This window comes from Geotrypetes seraphini, chromosome 3, assembly GCF_902459505.1.
Source record: "Geotrypetes seraphini chromosome 3, aGeoSer1.1, whole genome shotgun sequence".
NCBI classification, from domain to species: domain Eukaryota; kingdom Metazoa; phylum Chordata; class Amphibia; order Gymnophiona; family Dermophiidae; genus Geotrypetes; species Geotrypetes seraphini.
Window position 1 is genome coordinate 293451027 of NC_047086.1, and position 21917 is coordinate 293472943.

At 39.5% G+C, this 21917-nt stretch overlaps 1 protein-coding gene across 1 annotated transcript in view; it reads right to left on the minus strand.

Moving 5' to 3' along the window:
• Positions 1–21917, minus strand: part of LOC117357416 (sulfotransferase 6B1-like) — an 81782-nt gene that overhangs the window by 54628 nt on the left and 5237 nt on the right. Inside the window, exon 2 of the mRNA XM_033937957.1 lies at positions 1852–1961. Coding sequence (XP_033793848.1) covers positions 1852–1961 — 110 coding nt within the window. The remainder of the gene's footprint in view (positions 1–1851; positions 1962–21917) is intronic.

Sequence of the window (21917 nt, forward strand, 5' to 3'; positions counted from 1 at the left end):
CCTGCTGCTTGAGACTTGGAGCGTCCGTAAACCTTCTAAGTGCCAACAACTTTTTATGCTGACTTGGGAACCTTCTCTTAACTCCTTGCCACAAAGAGTGAGGAGTTTGATTCTGAATGATCTGTCTTAGGGTACCGTTTTCTCCTTTCGTCTTCCACCGGGGGGGAGTTTGGGAGGGTTGCTTTGGTTCTGGGGAAGGGGGGGAACAAAAAGTGGGGGGAGTATGTTTATAACGGATGTTAGTGGGTTCTTCCATTCACTAATGTTTGATGATGTTCAGCTGTGCCACCTGTTCTGCTATGGGAGTGGAGTCACAAGAGTCAAGACTCTACCCTCTGTGTTTGGATCCTTTGTTTGTATCTTGGCACTGTATTTCTTTTGTTACATCTGTTTTTGACCATCAATAAAAATCGATTTGATACCAATGATAGTTTTTAAGTGATGTATTTATTGTTAATGTGATTTAACATATATAACACTTATTGTAATTTTGAAAATGAATAAAGATTTATTTTTTTTAAAAAAGATCGATTTGAACATAAAATCTTAACATGCATATGACAGTTCCCCTCTATACATTACAGTCTAAACACCAAAATTAGAGCTTATTTGAATGTAAATGAAGCTTTAGCAGGCATTGGAAAACAGCATATGCAATCATGAAACCATTATTTGCCAGGGGTCTGGTAAAAGCAGAAATATACCTGCCTTGGACTAGGTATTTAAAATGCTTTCTATGCATGCTGTAGCAAAAAGTCCACTGTAATATGTGACCCTTTCACATTGATGAGGTTAACGCCAGTGATTCCTTGGCAAAATAAAGCTTTCTTCCACTCCAATGACTCTGAGCATCATCTTCTCCCTACCCTACAAGGCATTCTCCTGAAAACCCTCCATGAAAGACATTACTTGTCAGTAAAGTATCCCTCCCAATTTAATATGAGAGAGAGAGAGAGAGAGAGACAGGACTCATGGCGGCGGGGGTGGGGGGGGGGGGGGGGAACTTGGGCCAAAATTTACCAATGGGCACTGAAAATGCATAAACAGTAATGAAAAAATAATTGATCATGTGAAGCAGACCTAACACACTGGATCGCTGTGTGGATGCAGAAGAGAACACCAAAATTCTCTGAAAAACTGGCAAGATCAATGCTCAAATACATACAAGTCAGTCGACAAGAACAAAGACTACCTTTGGAAATATTGAGAGTCAGCAGAAACTTTCTATTGGCAATACTGAAAACATGTATTTTTGGGTTTTTTCTACTAAAAATCTCTTAATGTACTTATCTTTGAATATGTTATATAAATGAAAGACTAAGAGGTCACAAACCTTTAGCCATGGCTTTCTGCTAATTCTTACAGCTTTATGGTGACACAATCATTCTTTTATAATTGGTGGACCCTTTAAATGGAATAATTTGCCTGCAGAAATTAGGAATCCAACCAATTACTATCATTTTCAGAAACAGATGAATTTTTTGTTTAAGGCATTTGGAATTTTTGTGGCATCTTGAGGCCTAGTGCTGTTTTTGATCTCAGGCTGGCACTATATTTAGCTCATGATTTCAAGAATAATAAGACACTGTGCATCTATTTTGTTGATGTGGATGTGTTTTTCATTGTCTTGAGTATTTGTGATTTTATGAATGTTTTATTGTACCCTGAAAGTAATGTGTTTTTAAAATAAATACTGCTCCCCCTTTGGATGACAGGTAACATCTCAAACATTCAGAATACTTCTACAGTGTCTGTCCTTCAATATGAACTTCTCAAATTTTCTTTACCAATTTCATATACAATTTGCCAAATCAAAGCTTTAGCAAGATTTTCTAGGTGTTCTATACCAACCTCAAGTTTTTCTAGGTTTCCAAATTCGATCACCGGAAAATCTGGTGATGGTGGCATATTTGCAGACATAAATACTATTTCATTTAAGATGTGAATCATCCAGTTCATTCCTATAAAGATAATAACAATGTATTTATTTACAGCAATTTCCAAAGGAAAAGTATGTAAGTAGGGCTGTACATCAATTAAAATGTTTAATCGCACGATTAATCACATAAAACGCCCCCTCACATTCCCTCCTGTACATATAGTGCAATATATACATAGAAGCAAAAAGATCTCTCCTAACTATGTGTGTAGTGACAGCAGCAGAGAACTATTGCTAAGTACATTACATTAGTGATTTCTATTCCGCTTGTACCTTGCGGTTCAAAGCGGATTACATAAGATGAAGCTGGACATTTCCAGGAGGGTACATGACAATTAGGGTAAGACATAGTAACAGAATGAGTATAGACTTAGTAACATTGGATGAAAGCAGTTATATTGCATTACATATCAAATCTTTTTCCAGGCGTTGGTAGGTAATATGAATCGGAAGGATGAATTAGGTTCAATTTTTTTTTTTTTTTTGGTCGGTTGAGGGTATGGTGCCAGGGAGTGGGTAAACCTGGTCGGTGTACGTGGAAGAGGAGAGGGAGATTAGGTGTTTTGAATATGCTTTTTGAAAAGTAGCGTTTTGATTTCTTTACGGAATGCTTTGAAGTCAGATGTTGAGGTTAACAATCTGGTTATGGAGGGTTCGAGTTTTGCTGCATGTGTTGCTATGAGGTTATCATAAAGCTTTTTACGATGAGTGCCGTTGAGTGGTGGGTATGAGAATGGTGTCAGTGTTCTTCTTATTCTGGGTGGAAGGTTACGGTTTAGGCGATCGATTAGATAGGCAGGTGCTGTACTGTTGAGTACTTTGAAGAGTAGACAGTATAGTTTGAATTGGATTCTGGCTCTAATCGGTAGCCAATGTGAGTCTAGGTAGGCGTTAGTTATGTGGTCATGTTTTCCGAGGGAATAGATTAGTCTGAGAGCTGTGTTCTGAATGGTCTGTAGTTTTTTGATCATTTTTGTAGGACATGGTAGATATAGGATATTGCAGTAGTCCACAAGTCCTAGTACCAGGGATTGAACAATGATCCTGTAGTGTTCTTTGTCGAAGAATTTCCTTATTTTTCTTAAGTTGCGCATTGTGAAGAATGCTTTTTGGGTAGTTTTGTTGATTTGAGTCTGCATAGTGCAGCATCTATCTATTAGCATTCCCAGGATTTTGAGGGAGGTCTGGATTGGGTATTTGATAGTTTTAATTTCCAGGTCTGTTATGGATGGGATTTTGTCCGTTTCGAGCATTAAGAATTTGGTTTTGTCCGAGTTTAGTTTTAATTTGTGGTTTGTCATCCATTTTTCTACTTCGTCCAGTATTGTTTCCAAATGTCCAGTTGCGGAGTTGTCTTGGGTTATGAAGGGGAGGAGGATAGTTATGTCGTCTGCGTAACTGAAGGATGTTACATTTAGGTTGTCTAGAGTGGTACCAAGGGAAGAGATGTAGAGGTTGAATAGAATGGGTGAAAGTGGAGATCCCTGAGGGACTCCACATGGCTTAGACCATGTGTTGGATTTCGTTTCGTTTATCTTAACTCTGTAAGTTCTTGTTTTAAGGTATCCTTGGAACCAGTTGTACACCACCCCTGAGATCCCTATTGCCTCAAGTATCTGGAGTAGTATGGTGTGATCAACTAGATCAAAGGCTGCGGAAAGATCTAGTTGGATAATTAGGATCCTGTGACCTTTACTGAGGTGTTGTCGGGCTATGTCCAGTAGTGTTGCTAGTAGAGTTTCCGTGCTGTGGTAAGATCTAAATCCTGATTGGGATGAGTGAAGTATGTTGTGGTCAGCTAGGTAGTTAGAGAGGTATTGAGCCACAAGTCCTTCAATCAGCTTGACATAGAGTGGGATCGAAGCGATCGGTCTATAGTTGGTAGGTGTGTCTACAGGACCTTTTTGGTCTTTCAGTATGGGTGTGATTATGATCTCTCCTAGATCTTGTGGGAATTGGCCTTCTATGAGAGTGCTTTGTATCCACTGTATGAGGCTGGTTTTGAATTTAGGGGAGGCATTTGTGAGTAGATACGATGGGCAGTAGTTCAAGTCGCATGAGGTGTGGCTGTATTTTTTATATAGTCGGTTCAGTTCAGGCCATTGTAGAGTTGGGAAGGTGGCCCATGTTCTGTCTGCTGTTATGGCTTCTTCTGTTGTGGGGGTAGTTGTTAACTCGTTGAGTATGGTAGTTGAGTTGTTGAAGGTAGTTCTGATTTTGATGATCTTGAGTTTGAAATGGTCAGCAAGTTGGGAAGCTGTTGGAGTTTTGTTGCCTTGGGTGGCAAGGTATGGGTTTGTGTCTGTAAGTTTTTTTACTAAGTTGAAGAGTGTTTTTGTGTCGGGGTTGTTTGTGCCAATTAGTTTAGTGTAGTATGTTTTTCGTTTTTCCTTGAGTTTGTTGTTATATAGTTTGATTTGGGTTCTCCAAGCGGATTTGGTTTGGTCATTTCTCTTTTTTCTCCAAGATCTTTCAAGTTGTCTGCAATGCCTTTTTAGTAGGTGGAGTTCTGAGTCGAACCACTTGTCTGATGGTCTGCAGGTTCTGTGTTTGGTTTTTTCTGGGGCTAGCTCGTTCAAGGTTGTTTCACTTAGGGTGCGCCAGTGTTTTGCGAAGTCTGAAGGGTCTATGGGGTCAAGTGCAGGGTCCACTTTGTCCCAGAATGTGGCTGGTTCAATTTTCTGTCTAGATTTGAAGGTTGTTTTTTGGGGCATAGATTTTATGTTATTTTGAGGCCAGTTGATAGTGAAGGTGTATTTGTGGTGGTCTGACCAAAGAGAGGGATGCCATGTACCATTAGTGATGTGAATATTTGGGGAGTGTAGGTTATGAGGTGTGAATGCTGCTATGTCAAGTTGGTGGCCTTTATTGTGCGTGGGTTCCGGATTGAGGACCTGGAAGGATAGGGCATCGAGGTATGAGAGTATTTCGTTTGCTTGTTTGGATGTGTGGTCTTCGAGGTGGAGATTAATGTCTCCTAGGAGCAAGTTGTATGAGGAGGATAGAGAGTTCTGGAATAAGAATTCTTCAAGATCATGTTTTGAGGTGTTCCATTTTCCTGGAGTGATGTAGCATAGTAGACAGTTCAAGGTGCCTGTGAGTGTGTTGTCGGATAGTTGGCATGCAAGAAGGTCTATGTGAGGGGTTGATTGTTTGTGTAGCACTTTTAGGTTAAGATTGTTTTTTACTAGAATCACTAGGCCACCCCCTCGTTTGTTTTCTCGACATATCATTTCTACTTTGTAACCTATGGGGCAGAATTCGGTTATGCATGGGTCCGTGTTGGATGTTAGCCAGGTTTCGGCTAGGAAGAGACAGTTTAGTTGTTCTTTGATTATCCAGTCTTTGATTAGATTTGCTTTTGGGTTTATTGATCTTATATTCATGTAGGCACAGGTTAGCGAGGTGTATTTTGTGTTGGAGTTAAGGTTGCGATTGAGGTAGAAGATGTTATTTGCTGGTGCTTGTTGTTTTTGCGTGGTGGTCTTATGTTTTGGTGGAGGTCGTTTTCCCCAGACCGTGGGAATGTGGTCTAGGCTGGTCGGTGGGCAGGATGTTAGGGTTCTGGTGGTGTGGATTTTTCTGGGTGGATGTGATTGTCTGACGGTTGATGTCAGAAATGGGATGGGTGATAGGTGATATCCTGTGGTTTGCCAGTTTGAAATGAGTAGTGAGAGTATTAGGAGGGCAAGTGTGATTTTGTATGCGTGATTTTCCATTTTGTTTGTGTGGTGGAAGATTCTTTGGATCTAGTAACTCTTTGGTTAGAGTTGAGGCAATGGTGTTAGAGTTTATGAGAGGGATTTTTGAAGAAGGAGAGAGTTTCTGATCGCACTTCTCTCTGGTGAAGGTAATCGCCTATGTGTTTAGACTCTAACTTGTGGTGGCGTATGATGAGTCTGGTCCCTCGCAGATTGGGGAGAGGGGCGGCGTGGGCTGGGCTCTAAAAACTAATGACCGCGCTGCAGGGGTGGAATTGGGTCCCTCACTGGTCGGGGAGAGGTGCGGAGCAGGGCTCCCACGCTGCCTCTCCTCTGCTGGGCTCTGAAAAACGAAAGTCTGCTGCTGCAGGGGGTGAAATCGGGTCCCTCGCTGGTCGGGGGGAGGGGCGGAGCAGGGCTCCCACGCTTCCTCTCCTCTGCTGGGCTCTGAAATTGAGAGTTCTCGCTGCAGGGGGTGAAATCGGGTCCCTCGCTGGTCGGGGGGAGGGGCGGAGCAGGGCTCCCACGCTTCAAGTTTCAAGTTTAATATTCATTTGATGAATCGCTTATAACAATATCTAAGCGATGTACAATTTAAAACCATCAGAATGTGGTAATACATTTAGTTAACAAAATTTTAAACAAAAGACAGACAAAATTGGACAAACAGGAAGGGGTGGGGAGGAGGGGGAAAGTTACAATTTTTTTATATATTAGAATTTAACATCAATAGGAAAGCACATTGGGTAGTGATGGGTTATGATAAAATAAGAAGCATGCGGAAACCTGAAATGTTACTTTTCATGCATCAAATGCATCTTGAAATAAGTATGTTTTTAAAATTTTCTTAAAAGGGGCGTGGCTTGGAGCGCGCACGATATGGCAGCCTAACCGCAGCGCTCCCGTATCCAGGCAACAAACGGAACAAAAATAAAACTTCTACTTTCTCAAATCGCTATTAAAAATATATAAAACAACGTCGGAAATGGCAAGCATGAAGCAGGGGAAAGCTGAAAAACCTTCAACATCGGGTATATCAGCAAAAAGAACAAAAGTAACTCCCCTGTCACCATCGAGTGTGCCGTTCCCGATGGAGACTGAAGAACTCACTGAAAAGTCTGATATTATGACTGAACTGTTCAAAATAAAACTGATGCTGACTGAAAATGCCAATAAAATATCTGAAGTAAAAGAAGAACTTCTTAACATGAAACAAGAGATCCAAACGGAAAGACTGAGAATGACAGTGCTGGAAGAAAAAATGGAGAAATTTGAATCCTTCACACAAGAATATGACAAAGATAAAAAAGAAGTAGCAGCTTTAAAAAATCAAATGGTGGACATGGAAAACCGAGGAAAAAGAAAGAACATCAGAATTTTGGGGCTGGCTGAAAATATTGAAGGGGGAGATCCTGTACAATTCTTGGAAAATCTTTTACCTAAACTGCTTCAGCTCAATTCAAAATGGCCGTTAGAAATTGAAAGAGCCCACAGAATCCCCACAAGAAAGCCAGTAAATCAGGCTGCTCCAAGACCTTTGATATTCAAGGTTTTAAGGTATCAACAAGCTCAAGAAATATTAAAAATGGCAAAAGCAAATAAAAACTTGAACTATAAAGGATCAAAACTGATTTTAGTTCCGGATTTTGCTAAATATACAGCAAACATAAGAAAACAATTCCTCACATACAGACAGCAGCTGAAAGAAAAAGGATACATATATGGATTATATTATCCATCCACTATGAGAGTATCCAGTGGAAATAAATCCATATATTTTCAAGACCCTGCAAAACTGAAAGAATTTTTGACACAAAAAGAACCTATGTTTACATAAAAAACAGAATAATTTAGCTGAAGAAAGAAGAAAGAAGAAAGAAGAAAGAAGAAAGAAGATGGAAAAAAGGGAAAATAAAGAAGATTATTAAAAAAAAAAAAAATTTTAAGACATAAGAAATGTTACTAATTGGAAAAATAATTCATTGATATAGTGGATGCAATAATATAATATTATTTTATTAAATTAATTATTAATAAAATATTAACATCCACAATCATTAATATTATAAAAAAAAAAATAATAAAATATAAAAAAAAAAAAAATTTTTTTTTAATTATTAAAATATAAATAAATGAATTATTTATTTAAAAATTTATATAAAATACACATTTTAATCAAAATAGAGAATTTATTCAATTATATAACATATTAATTTATTATGATTAATGAATAATGAAATGATTTACAATGAAAATATCATTAAAAATATTGAAAGGAAATTTTATTATTGCTATATTGAGAATAAGATATAAAAATGAAATATATTAATTTATTATAAAAACAATATTTTAATTCTGTGTAAGAAAATTATAATTTTATGAAATATATACAAGAAAATAATTTGATTATTGACAGGATTAATTAATAAAATAGATGTCTACTATAAGATTTTTATTTAATTCAATTATTCAGTCACATTAACTTATTATAAAAAATAAGAAATTAAGTTATTGAGTGGTAGATAATTAATAAAATATGAATTTATTATAAAACTTATTTATTGATATAAAATGTATATTTTATTCAAATATTTATTCAAATTAATTTATTATGAAGATGATCTAAGAAATGATTGAAATGCATTATTATTAGTAATAATATTTTTATAAAAATGGATATATTTATTTACATGATGAATAACAGAATATATAGAGAATAAGAGCTATAGTTGTAATATATTTATTTATTCAGAGTATTATATTACATGTATGCATGATATTGAATTTAATTTTATGAATCAAATATATATATATAATTCTCAATAAATTTATAAAATTTTATAGATTAAATGGACATAAGTTACAATTATATAAGGGTGGAAGTATAAAGAATATATTGAATTTAGAAATATGTTTTTGAATATTATAATGAATTATTAGTTGCCTGGGGAAAGAGATTTAGGTTTTGCATGACCAATGCGTGTTCCAAATCAGAATATGATAATGGGTGGGGAGGGAGGGAAAATAATGGGTGGGATACGAGATAAATTTTTATTGAATGTGCTGGGAACTAATCTTGTGAATTATCATAGAATATTGGTTACAACATAATTATTAATTAGATGGACATAAAAATGTATTCCCTGAATGTCAATGGTTTAAATCATCCTATTAAGAAGAAATTATTATCGTTCCTTAAAAATCAAAATGCGGACATTTACTTCATTCAAGAGACCCATCTTTCAGAAATTGAATCAAAAAAATTATCTGGAGGTTGGATTTCTAAATGTTTATTTGCACCGGCTTTAAAAAAAAAAGCTGGAGTGGCTGTTCTAATAAACAAAAAATGTAATGCAGATTTTAAATTAATTAATTATGATCCCTTAGGAAGATGGGTACATATCGAAATGGTTCTGGGAAATACAACCCTGAATTTATTCAATTTATATGCTCCTAATACGAATCAAATGGAGTTTTTTAAACAAATTCAACAATTACTTTTACCACTGGCTACATCTAATTTAATAGTAGCAGGGGATTTCAATGCTGTAATGGATCCGATATTGGATAAAAAACCAAGTAAAGTTATAAAATCATTAGGTTTAGATAATTTGATTCTATCTTGTGATTTAGTAGATATATGGCGAATTCTTCATTTTAATGATCAGGAATTTTCTTTTTGTTCTCAGGTCCATAAATCTTTTTCACGAATTGATTATATATTTGTTTCTAATAATATAGCGCAGCGTGTACTAAAAGCAATAATTGATCCCAATATAATTTCAGATCATGCTGGTGTGTGGATTAACCTTCAAAATTATGATGTTGAAAACTTTGATTCAATATGGAGATTTAATAATGATTTATTAGAGGATTCAAAATTTCTTGAAGATTTTAAAATAAAAATGCAAGAATTCTTTCAATTTAATGAATCAGATACTATTAATGCTGAGATCTTATGGGATGCTTTTAAAGCAACTATGAGAGGAAATATTATTTCATACTCAACATTTATTAATAAACAAAAAAAAAAAACAATTTATTGAAATAGGAAAACAAATTAAATTACTAGAAAATAAATTAATTGAGAAATGGGAAAATAAAACATTACAAGAAATATTAAAATTAAAAGTTAAATATAATGAGATTTCTTCTCAAATGGTGAGAAAAGACATTTTCAATAAACAAGTACAATATTATGGAAATTCAAATAAAGCGGGGAAATTATTAGCAAATTTTCTTAAAGTAAAGAAAAGAAAATCTAAGATTATTGCAATCAAAGATACACAAGGTAACACACATACCAACACAAAAGATATTATAACACAATTTCTTGATTTTTATAAAGAATTATATACTTCCAATTCTTATAAAAATAAAGAACAAGATGGATTAACTTTTTTAAATTCATATATTGGACCATATATTCCAGATCATATAAAAGGAAGTCTAGAAGAACCTATATCTTTAAAAGAGTTAGAAACAGCATTGAAGTCTCTTAGAGTTGGATCCGCTCCAGGTGGAGATGGGTATACTGTTGAATTTTATAAATTTTTCCAAAATATCATATTACCACATCTGTTAAATTTATATCAATATCAAATAAAGAATGAAAATATTTCTGGTACTATGGCAGAATCGATAATTATAGTCTTACCAAAACCAAACAAAGATCATACTCTTGTATCAAATTACAGGCCTATTTCATTATTGAATGTGGATAACAAATTAATGGCTAAAGTATTAGCATTAAGATTGGCAAAAGCCCTTCCTTTCATTATTGATGTACATCAAACAGGATTTATTACTAAAAGACATTCTTCAAATAATACTAGATTAGCATTCCACTCATTAAATTTAGCAAAAAATATAAATGATCCAGCTTTTTTAATATCTTTAGATGCAGAAAAAGCCTTTGATAGAGTGGAATGGAATTTTATATACCAAGCTTTACAATGGTTTGGTATAGGATCCGGTTTTATTAAAATGATTCAGACATTGTATAGCTCTCCTGGAGCAAGATTATATATTAACAATAATTTATCAAATAGATTTAACTTGCATAGGGGAGTTAGACAAGGATGCCCTTTGTCTCCTTTACTTTTTGATATTGTCCTAGAACCTTTATTAATTGCAATAAACAAAACTAAGGAGATAAAGGGAATATCATTTACCAGTTTTGAATTTAAATTATCTGCATATGCAGATGATATATTATTATATTTAAGAGAACCGGAAACTACTATTCCATGTATACTTAATTTAATAGAAAAATATGGTACTTTTTCTGGATATAAAATTAATTGGAACAAATCTGAAATTCTCCCAATAAATGTTCATTGTACCAAAGGATTATTTGACCCATATTCATTTATTTGGAAAGAAGATGGAATAAAATACTTAGGAATTATGATCAAAAACACAATTGAAGATACAGTCAAAGAGAATGAAAAACTTTTATTGAAAAAAATAACAGAAATGTGTGAGCAATGGAATCCACTACATCTTTCTTGGTGGGGAAGAATTCAAACAGTTAAAATGATGATATTGCCTGTGGTTTGTTACCAAATGAGTATGATTCCAATATTTTTTCAGGGGTCATTTTATAAAAAACTTAACAATGTTCTTACAAAATTTGTTTGGTGTGGGAAAAGACCAAGAATCGCTTTAGTATCATTACAAAGACCAATTATGGAAGGGGGGGTAAATTTTCCAAATTTTTATAGGTATCATCAAGCCTATATTTTAAGACAGGGTATGTATTGGATCCTCCCAGACCTTTTAGAAAATGTACCAGATTGGCTGTATTTAGAATGGCGGCTCCTGTTCCCTTTATATCCAGAACAGTTAATAACTATAACAATGCCTAAAAGATACAAAGACCACAGAATTTTATTTGACACTTGGAAAACATTGAGATATATCAGTAATCTATCACCAGAACCTATTGCTAAATCTCTAAATCAATCAATATGGATAAACTCCAGGATCAGAATTGGCGGATTTAAAATCGTCTGGAAACAATGGATAAATGCAGGAATAAGAACATTGAATGATGTTATATCAGAAGGATCACTGCTTAGTTTTTCACAATTGCAAAATAAATTTGGATTAAATAAAACACAATATTTTAAATGGATGCAATTGAAGCAGGCCATTCAGGAAGGGTTCCCTGAATGGAAAAATCTAAATAATCAATATAGTCTACAGGTTCTATGTTTCCAGGCGGATTTTTTGGGTCACCAAGCCGCAAAATGGTACAAATTGATATACGGATTTTTAAATAAAAAAAAGAAAACAGGTCTTAGGGATATTTGGAGTATTGAGATTGGTCAGACAATTTCTGAATCTCAATGGCCACGATTTTGGTCCTGGAGATTAAGATCTACAAGGTCAGCATCTATGAATCAAACATGGTTGTTTTTATTACATAGAGTGTTCTGGACCCCAACGCGCCTGCAAAAAATAGATAGTACTAGATCTAATAGATGCTGGCATTGTAAATTGGAAATAGGGACGTTAGATCATTTAATCTTTTTCTGTCCCTGTGTAAACGCATTTTGGAATTCAATTTGGCCCCAAATTAATAAGTTACTAGAAAATCATGTAGGACTCTCATATGACACTATATTATTTGGCACCGCAATGAGAACTAAGAGTCCGATTTCAGTAAATAATAATAAGCTATTACTAATATTAACAGGAGTCGCCATGCAACAAATTACTCAAAATTGGAAAGATTATACCAAATTAAATTATACGTTCTGGTGGAATTCTGTCTGTCATATTTATAAAATGGAAAAAATATTAGCGTTACAACAGGGAAATCTTCCTAATTTCAAGAAAATTTGGCAACCATTGACAAATTATTCTAATGATTAGTTTCTTATCACAATGATAAAAATTATATATGAATGGGGTGGGAATTGATTAATTAATGGAAACATATTATATAAAAAGGGGAAGGGATTTATATTTTATATGTTATTGTATAATCTTTATCATATTATATTTTAAATAATATGAATTATTAATGATAAAATTTTGATATGTAATAATTAATAATATTCTATATGAATCAAATATTGTAAGAATGGAAAATTTATAAATAAAAATTTTAAAAAAAAAAAATAAATAAAAAAAAAAAAATAAAATTTTCTTAAAAGAGACTAGGTCTGTTTCGTTTTTAATAAAATTTGGAAGGGAGTTCCACAATGTAGGGGCTTTCACGGAGAACATATCATTACGTCTTGTGCCTATGATTCTCAGCGAAGGGATTGAGAGCAGTTGTGATGAGGAAGATCTTAAAGAACGAGAAGGTCTGTATGGGACAATCATTTTTGCTATAAATTGGGGTTCGTTGAAGCTCAATGTTTTGTATACCAAAAATAAAATTTTGAAAGTAATTCGATGAGTTATGGGGAGCCAATGTGATTTAATAAGTAAAGGGGTAACATGGTCGAATTTTTTTGCATTATGAATTAATTTAACTGATGTATTTTGGATGATTTGGAGACGTCTATTTTCTTTCTGGGTTATGTTGATTAGAAGAGAATTACAGTAATCCAATTTAGAGATAATAAGGGAATGAACTAAGATATTGAGTGATTTAGGATCTAAAAAAGTAGAAATTGAACGTAGGAGCTGTAATCTGTAAAAGCATGATTTAACTATTTCGCTAATATGGTTATGAAATGAAAGATCTACATCAATTGTTACACCGAGGATTTTCAGCTTAGAGACCGTTTCTATAGGAGTATTATCAAGTATGAATGGTATTTTTTGAAGTATGTCTCCTTTCCAAGTGAAAAGCATTGTTTTTGTTTTTTGAGTGTTTAAAACCAGTTTGTTATTGTTTAGCCAGTTTTTTATTAGTTCTAATTTATCATTGATTATTTTTATTTCTTCAGTATTTTCTGGGTTGAGAGGATGCATGAGTTGAATGTCATCAGCGTATGAAAAGGTTGTAAAACCTAGTGACTGTGAAATCGTGATAAGCGGGGATAGAAAGATGTTAAATAAAAGAGGAGATAATATAGATCCTTGTGGAACGCCAAACGCTGATGAAAAGTTTTCAGAAAAGTTTTCAGAATAGGTTTCCTCTGCTGGGCTCTGGAAAGAAACGAAAGTCCGCTGCTGCAGGGGATGATATCGGGTCTTTTTCTGGTCGGGGAGGGGGGCGGAGCGGGGCTCCCACGCTTCCTCTCCTCTGCTGGGCTCTGAAATTGAGAGTTCTCGCTGCAGGGGGTGAAATCGGGTCCCTCGCTGGTCGGGGGGAGGGGCGGATCAGGGCTCCCACGCTTCCTCTCCTCTGCTGGGCTCTGGAAAGAAACGAAAGTCCGCTGCTGCAGGGGATGATATCGGGTCTTTTTCTGGTCGGGGAGGGGGGCGGAGCAGGGCTCCCACGCTTCCTCTCCTCTGCTGGGCTCTGAAATTGAGAGTTCTCGCTGCAGGGGGTGAAATCGGGTCCCTCGCTGGTCGGGGGGAGGGGCGGAGCAGGGCTCCCACGCTTCCTCTCCTCTGCTGGGCTCTGGACTACTGCAATTTGCTTCTCACAAGTCTTCCGCAAAGCCATCTCTTTCCCCTTCAATCTGTTGAAAATTCTGCTGCACTCCTCATATTCCACCAGTGTCATTATGTTCACGATACCCCTCTCCTGAAGTTGCTTCACTGGCTCCCTGTCCATTTCTGCATACAGTTTGAGTGAAATGGTGTGGTGGCCATGTTAATCCACTTTCCAAGCTTACTACAGTCATGGCCTTCTCTCCGAGCTCCCTTCCTTCCCGAGTGTAAAATGTGTAAAAAAAGTAAATTGATTAAATTAGTATTGTTGGACGGGTAATCAATGCACAACTGGGGAATAATCAATGAACCCCTATCGCAGAGTTGTCACCAATAAAACCCAAAAGGGTAAATTGTGTTACTTCCCCGGGCCCTAACCATCTTGTGTAATGGTGCACAATAATGCTAAATAATAAAGTGCCTAAATAATGATAGAGAAATACTATAGTGCAGCGATGGCGAACCTGTGGCATGCGAAGGCCTTGCAGCTGGCACGCGGGAAGGTCCGCAATAGAGAGCTGCACAGGAACGGGGCTGGATGTACTAAGTCGCGCGGCTTTTCTCACTACCTGCTCTGCTTGCAGCACAGAGCCGAACGGAAGTCTTCCCGACGTCAGCGCTGACGTCGGGAAGACTTCCGTTCGGCTCTGTACTGCAGGCAGGGCAAGTAAGGAGGAGTAGGCTCGCGGCTACCAAGGGAGAGGAGGGGGGCGGTCCGCCCCGCCCCGTGTGCAGCACAGCCGGCCAGGTCCCCTTACTTTTGTGGCGCTAACCCGACCGACAGGGCCGCCATCAGGGCAGTACTACCAGTCCTGCATTCAGGGGCCCGGGCTCCCCAGTGTTCTCCCCAGCGCTTTTCAGCCGAGCGCAACGCCCAGCAAATTTAGATGCCCGCCCGGTTGTCATCTGCCGAATTCTGCTGCCGCCACTGCTTAATGCGCAGCCTGAAGAGCCGCCGAAAAATCCGCCGGACTTTAAACAAAAAAACCCCCCAGCAAGCGACTCGAACCCGGCTTCCCTCCGAAACCGGAAGTTACGTCGGGGGGGGGGGGGGGTAGAGAAGAGAAGCCGGCACAGACCATTAGAGCCCCGGAGCATGCGGGAGATAGGCCAGCCACGGAGGGAAGCTTACTTGCTCTTGCTTACTTCGGGCCTTTCTCGCTGCCGGGTCCTGCCTACTTTCTGTTTCCGTGAAGGCAGGACCCGGCAACGAGAAAGGTCCGAAGTAAGCAAGAGCAGCAAGTTGTAAACTTCCCTCTGTCGCTGCCCTTTGGGAGATAGGTCAGCGACCAAGGGAAACTTGCAACTTGCCTTTGTCTGTAGCGAATCTGCCGGGTGTGTGAGACGGGGGGGGGGGGGGAATGGGAGGAGTAATGCTGCTGCACCCAATTAGGGGGGAGGGGGAAGAGAAATGCTGCTTCTGCTGTACCCAATTAGGGGGGGAAAGAGAAATGCTGATGATACTGCTGTACTCAGTGGGGGGAGGGGGAAGAGAAATACTGCTGTACCCAATTGGGGAGAGAGAAGGAAGATCAGGAAAAGGAGGAAAGAGATGGAAAGACCATGGGACGGAGGGAAAGGAGATACCATACCATGGAGTGGAAGAGAGAGATGTCAGGGCATAGGGGGGGGGAAGCAGGGCCAGATTAAAGGATAGGCCCTGTATGCACAGGCCTAGGGCCCGAAATAGTCAGGGGGGCCTGCCAGTGATGTGCTTTGGGGCCTCACCCTTGCTGGATTCGCTGGCAGCAGCAGCAGCCTCATCATCATCCCGGGTGAACCCCAACCCGATCCGACCCTCCTATCTCTCCCTCCTTCCCTCATCAGTGACGTGCCAGAGGGAATCACGGCATGAGAAAGTCCTGAAGCAGCCTGCTTAGAGTAGAGCAGTGCTGTTTAGAGTCTCATGATGGGAGGGAGGGAGAGTTAGGAGGGTCGTGGGGGGGAGAGTAGCAGTTTGTCCCGGGTGTTCAACCTGGCGTCATGAACTTCTTCGGCTAGCATCAGCATTTACAATTCACTGCTGTTGCCAGCTTCAGGCTTTCCTCTCCGCCGGGTCCTGCCTACTTCTGTTTCCATGAAGGCAGGACCCGACAGAGAAGAAGGCCCGAAGCTGGCAACAGCAGCAAATTGTGAATGCTGCTGCCTGAAGAAGTTCATGACGCCAGGTCATGGGTGACAGAAGGAGGAAAGGGAGCAGAGGGGGAGAGACTTGCTGCACCCAACTGGAGGGAGAAAGAAGATGAGGGAGGGAATGGAATGAGATGCCAGGGATTGGAGGGAAGGGAGGGAGGAAGAGATGCCAGGGCATGGAGGGAAGGAGGAAAGTATGCCAGACCAAGGGGAAAGGAAGGAGGAGAAGACAGAGCATGGAGGGGGAGGGAGAGATGGAAGAAAAGGAAAGGAGTGAGATGCTAGAGAATCAGGGAAGGGAAGATACCAGACTATGGGGTGCGAAGGAAAGAAAGGAGAAGAGAGAGATGCCAGAGCATAGGGGACGGGATGGTGACAGAGAGAGAAAAATGGAGAGGTGGCAGAGCTGAAATCAATCATGTACAAAGGAGAAGAGAAGGGGCACAGGATAGACAGTTTATTGAAGGAGCATAAAAAGAGGGAAGATGCCATATGGAACGGGGAGAGGGCAGACAGTGGATGGAAGGGGCTGATGCTGTATGGAAGACAGAGCGGACAGATGCTGGCTAGAAAGAAGAGTGAAGACAAGATGATTAAAGCAAAAACGACAAAAGGTAGAAAAAATTGTTTTGTTGCTTTACGTAGAATCAAGTAGTATTGTATCTATTGATTAAAGTTTATAAATAGGAAATAGAAATAAGGCAGTTTTTTGGGGACTAAACCCCTTTCCTCAGGTCAGGACAGGATACCATAACAGCAGGGGAGCCCAAATGGTCGAGTGCGATCGACCAGTAGATCGCAAAGGCAATGTGAGTCAATTGCGTTGCCTTGGCAATCTTTTTCTTCCTGCCTCCCTGAGCCAGGCCAGACGCGTAGAAGCGCCGGACTCACAAGACTTCACTTCCGATGTCAATTCTGATGTCAGAGAGGAAGTTCTGGGCCAGCCAATCGCTGCCTGGCTGGCTTGGAACTTCCTCTCCGTCGTTAGAATTGACATCAGAGGTGAAGTCTTGTGAGTCCGGCGCTTGTACATTCCTGGCCTGGCTCATGGAAGCAGGGAGAAATCGGCATGGTGGCTTAGGGGGTAGGGAAAGAATCTGGAAAGTGGAGAAATTGGCGCGATGGCTTGGGGGGCGGAGGAGAGAGAAAGAAAGAGAGACAGAAAGAAAAGGGGAGGGGCAGAAAGAAAAAAATATTGGATTTATAGTCAGAAGAAGGAAGTGCAAACAGAGACTCATGAAATCACCAGACAAAAAGATAGGAAAAATGATTTTATTTTCAGTTTAGTGATCAAAATGTGTCTGTTTAGAGAATTTATATCTGCAATAGCGGTTTTTAGCGCAGGGAGCCTATGAGCATCGAGAGCAGCACAGGGCATTCAGTGCATCTCCCTGCTCTAAAAACTGCTATTGCGATTTAGTAAAAAGGGAGGGGGTATATTTGTCTATTTTTGTATAGTTGTTCCTGAAGTGACATTGCATAGAATTGTCTGACTTGACCTCTTTGAAAACCCGCGGAATATAAATGATAATTAACATTTTCTCTGCATACAGTGTGCTTTGTGGGGTTTTTTTTTAAAATTTTATTGTTGGTAGATCATTTTGACTTGGTCATTTTAAAAGTAGCTCGCAAGCCCAAAAAGTGTGGGCACCCCTGCTGTAGAGCCATTTCTTGTATGACTGGATGAGCTATATTTATCTTTTTTTTTAGTTGTTTAAATTCATGCAGAAATAAATGGCTAGATTGAACCTAATTACTTCATTAACGCCTGTCCCTTTTTTAAACTTCTATACCATTTGAAAGAGGGCAAATACTTATTAAATTTAGTAAAAATATTCTGGCACAAGTGTCAAACCTTAAAAAAGGAAGTCATATTGAGCATTGGAAAATAATAATAACAATTAACTAAAAAAAATAGGGCTCCTTTTACTAAGTTACGATAGTGGCTTTAGCGTACGCCACACGTGCTAGATGCTAACGCCAGGATTGAGCTGGTGTTATTTTTCCCATGTAGAGCAGGGGTTTGTGCGCGCTAGACATATGTTAGTTTAGAATAGATAGGTATAGATTAGTTTAGGTTAGGTTAGGGCCCTGCTGAAAGAGTCTACATTGACGTGGTTGCAGGCTTACAAATCTTTTGGTCAAAGAGTGCGGTGACAGAGAAAACTATGTGTGTATTCGGCCCATGAAAGAAGAGGGGGTCGGGGGGGGAAGGGGTGCATGGGGGGCCCAATAGGATTGCTCATTAAGGGGCCCAGAAATTTCTGATGGCAGCCCTGCCGACCGACCGACAACAGCCCTGGTTCGATAAACCTCCCTGCCCTTAACCGCGAATCTAAATTACCTTCTTACAGCAGCTGTAAGAAGGAAATTTAGATTCGCGGTTAAGGGCAGGGAGGTTTGTCAGACCGGGGCTGTTGTCGGTCTGTCGGTCGGGGAAGCGCCACAAAAGTAAGGGGACCTGGCCAGCTGTGCTGCACCCGGGGCGGGAGAGAAGGAGGGGGGAGAAGGACGCTGAAAGCACTGGGGGAGGCGGGGTGGGGGGGAAGGACACTGAAAGCATTTGTGGAAGACAAAAGGGGGAGAAGGACGCTGACAGGACATGGGGAAGACGGGGGGGAGAAGGACGCTGAAAGCACATGGGGAAGACAAAGGGGTGGAGAAGGACGCTGAAAGGCCATGGGGAAGATGGGGGGTGGAGAAGGACGCTGAAAGGCCATGGGGAAGACATAGGAGGGAGAAGGACGCTGACAGGACATGGGGAAGATTGGGGGGGGAGAAGGACGCTGAAAGGAAATGGGGAAGAGAGAGTGGGGAGAAGACGCTGGCAGTGAAGAAGACAGAGATGCCAGACTATGGGGGGAGCAGAGGGAAGAAGATGGGTGCCAGACCAATTTGGAAGGGGGGAGAAAGGGAGAGGCACAGTAACAGAGCAAATGGAAGACGCAAAAGGAAGAGAGACAGGGGATGGAAGGAACTGAATGAGAACATGAGGAAAGCAGAAACCAGGCAACAAAGGTAGGAAAAGAATTATATTTCTTTTTTTCTTTTTTTTTGCTTCAGGATAAAGTAGTATATTAGTTGTGTTGATAAAAATTTATAAACAAAAGAGGCTCTGGTAGAAACCCGTTTACAAAGTGTGTATTCTTCCCAATTAATATTTCCCAATTAATAAAGTCTTTTTGCTTATTTGTAAATGGGTTTCTACCAGAGCCTTTAATTCAGTAGCATAATTAAATGAAATAACTATTTCTGAAGTTTATAGGGACGGGCGGGGACGGAGGGGATTCCTCACGGGGACGGGCGGGAACGGAGGACATTCCTCGCGGGGACGGGTGGGGACGGAGGGATTCCTCACGGGGACGGGTGGGATTCCTCGTGGGGACGGGTGGGACTTTGGCGGGGACGGGTGGGATTTCTGTCCCCGTGCAACTCTCTAGTCCGCAATTAAGATATGTGGCGCGGCGGGAGGCGAGTGTGCCGGTGTCTGCTTTGCAACTCACCTGGCAACAGGGCCGGACTGGCCATTGGGAGGACCGGGCATTGTCCCGGTGGGCCGCGGCCCATCCTCCTGTGCTGGCTGCAGTCCTGTGAGTGGATGTTTAGCCTGCCTGTCTTCCCCTTAGTATCCTATGAGCCAGGCAGTGTGTGTGGGGGGAGGAAGAGAAGCTTCACACTGAGTCTGTCACATTCCAAGAGGCCTGGACAGAGACATATGGAGTGATTGAACGCAGTGGGAAAGCATTGTGTATTATGTGTAATGAAAGTGTTGTGTCTCGCACATCAAGTGTCAAACGTCACTTTGAGACCAACCATAACAGTGTTGCTGAACTTGGTTTAGCTCAAAGAAAAGAGTTCCTTGTAGGAAAATTAAAGAAATATCACTCCCAGTCTCTTAGTTTTAGCAGCTATCTTTCAAAAACTAATCATATTACAGTTGCCAGCTTTCAAATTTCACTGTGCATGGCAAAACATGGTAAGCCCCTCTCTGATGGAGATTTTATCAAAAAGGCAATTTTGGCTGGGAGTAATTCACTCTTCCATGATTTCCAAAACAAGGATAAAATTGTGCAGCGCATCTCTGAGATGCCGCTAAGCAGAAATACTGCAAAAGATAGGGTTCTGCGAATGGCTGCTGATGTTAGTCAACAGCTTACTTGCGACTTACAAAAAGCACCCTTCTACTCCATGTGCTTGGATGAAAGTACAGATATTACTAACCATGCAAGACTAGCACTCATTTTGCGTTATGCTACTGGTGACATCATGAGAGAAGAGCTGGTAAAACTGCTGTCTTTGCCTGGAAGAACACAAGGGATAGATATCCACAATGCTGTGATGGAGGCTTTTTCATCACTAGACATAAGTCCAGAAAAAGTGGTTTCAGTTACTAGCGATGGAGCACCTAGCATGGTGGGGACAACATCAGGATTCATTCATTTCTTTGCTAAGGAAGCAAAACATCCACTGATTCAATTTCACTGCATAATACATCAAGAGGCTCTCTGCACCAAAGAAAGCAGCAAAAAACTTGACGATGTCCTCAAAGATGTAACAAAAATGGTGAACTTCATCATGGCGTGTGCTCTTAATTTTCGACAATTTCAAGCCCTTCTTGATGAGGTTCAGGCACAATATAACACTTTACTGATGTACAATAATGTCTGGTGGCTGAGCAGAGGACGAGTGTTAGAGAGATTTGTGGCCTGCTTGGAAGAAGTTAGGCTATTTATGAACGAAAAGGGGGAAGACTATCCTCAACTCACCAACATGGCCTGGCTTGCCAACCCCACATAACACTTACCCCACCCCTGCCCCCTTCCTCCTTCACCAGACCCTCCCTTCCACACTCTCTACTTCCCTTATCTAGTTCGCCCAAACCTGCAATTTCTGTTATACTGATGTAAATCTTCCCCTCATTGCAGACAGCTGTAAATCGCTGTAATTTCACTGCTGACTATTGTAAATCGTTGTAATTTATCGTAAATCTGCTTGTAATTTGTTGTAAATCTGCTTCAAATTTTGTTGTAAATCTGCTTGTCAATGCAGATCATTTGCTAATTGATGTAAACCGCCTAGAACTCACTGGGTATGGCGGTATATAAGAATAAAGAATAATAATAATAATAATCATGTTCTTTACAGATTTTACTAACCACTTTAATGTACTAAACAAAAAATTTCAAGGCATGGGAAAAACAGCAGAAAGCATGTTTAGTGACATCAAAGCTTTTGAGAGAAAATTGCATGTTTTTGAAAAAGACCTTGAGAGTGGACAGCTAAAATATTTTCCCAACCTAAAAATACATTTGGATAATTCTACAACATTTGTGGACAGTCATAAAAAACACCAGGAAATCCACAAAGCATATTCCACCATTGTAGCCGAAGCAAAGGAGAATTTTAGTAAAAGATTTTCTCAGTTCCGTAAGATGGAGACAACCCTTTCATTTATAACTTCCCCAGAAAAGTCCACATTTGAAGATCTTGATCTTTCCTGCTTACAGTGGTTGGATATTCAAAATTTGGAAATGGAGCTACTGGAATTTCAAGAAAGCTCTATCTGGAAAAGTAAATTCAAT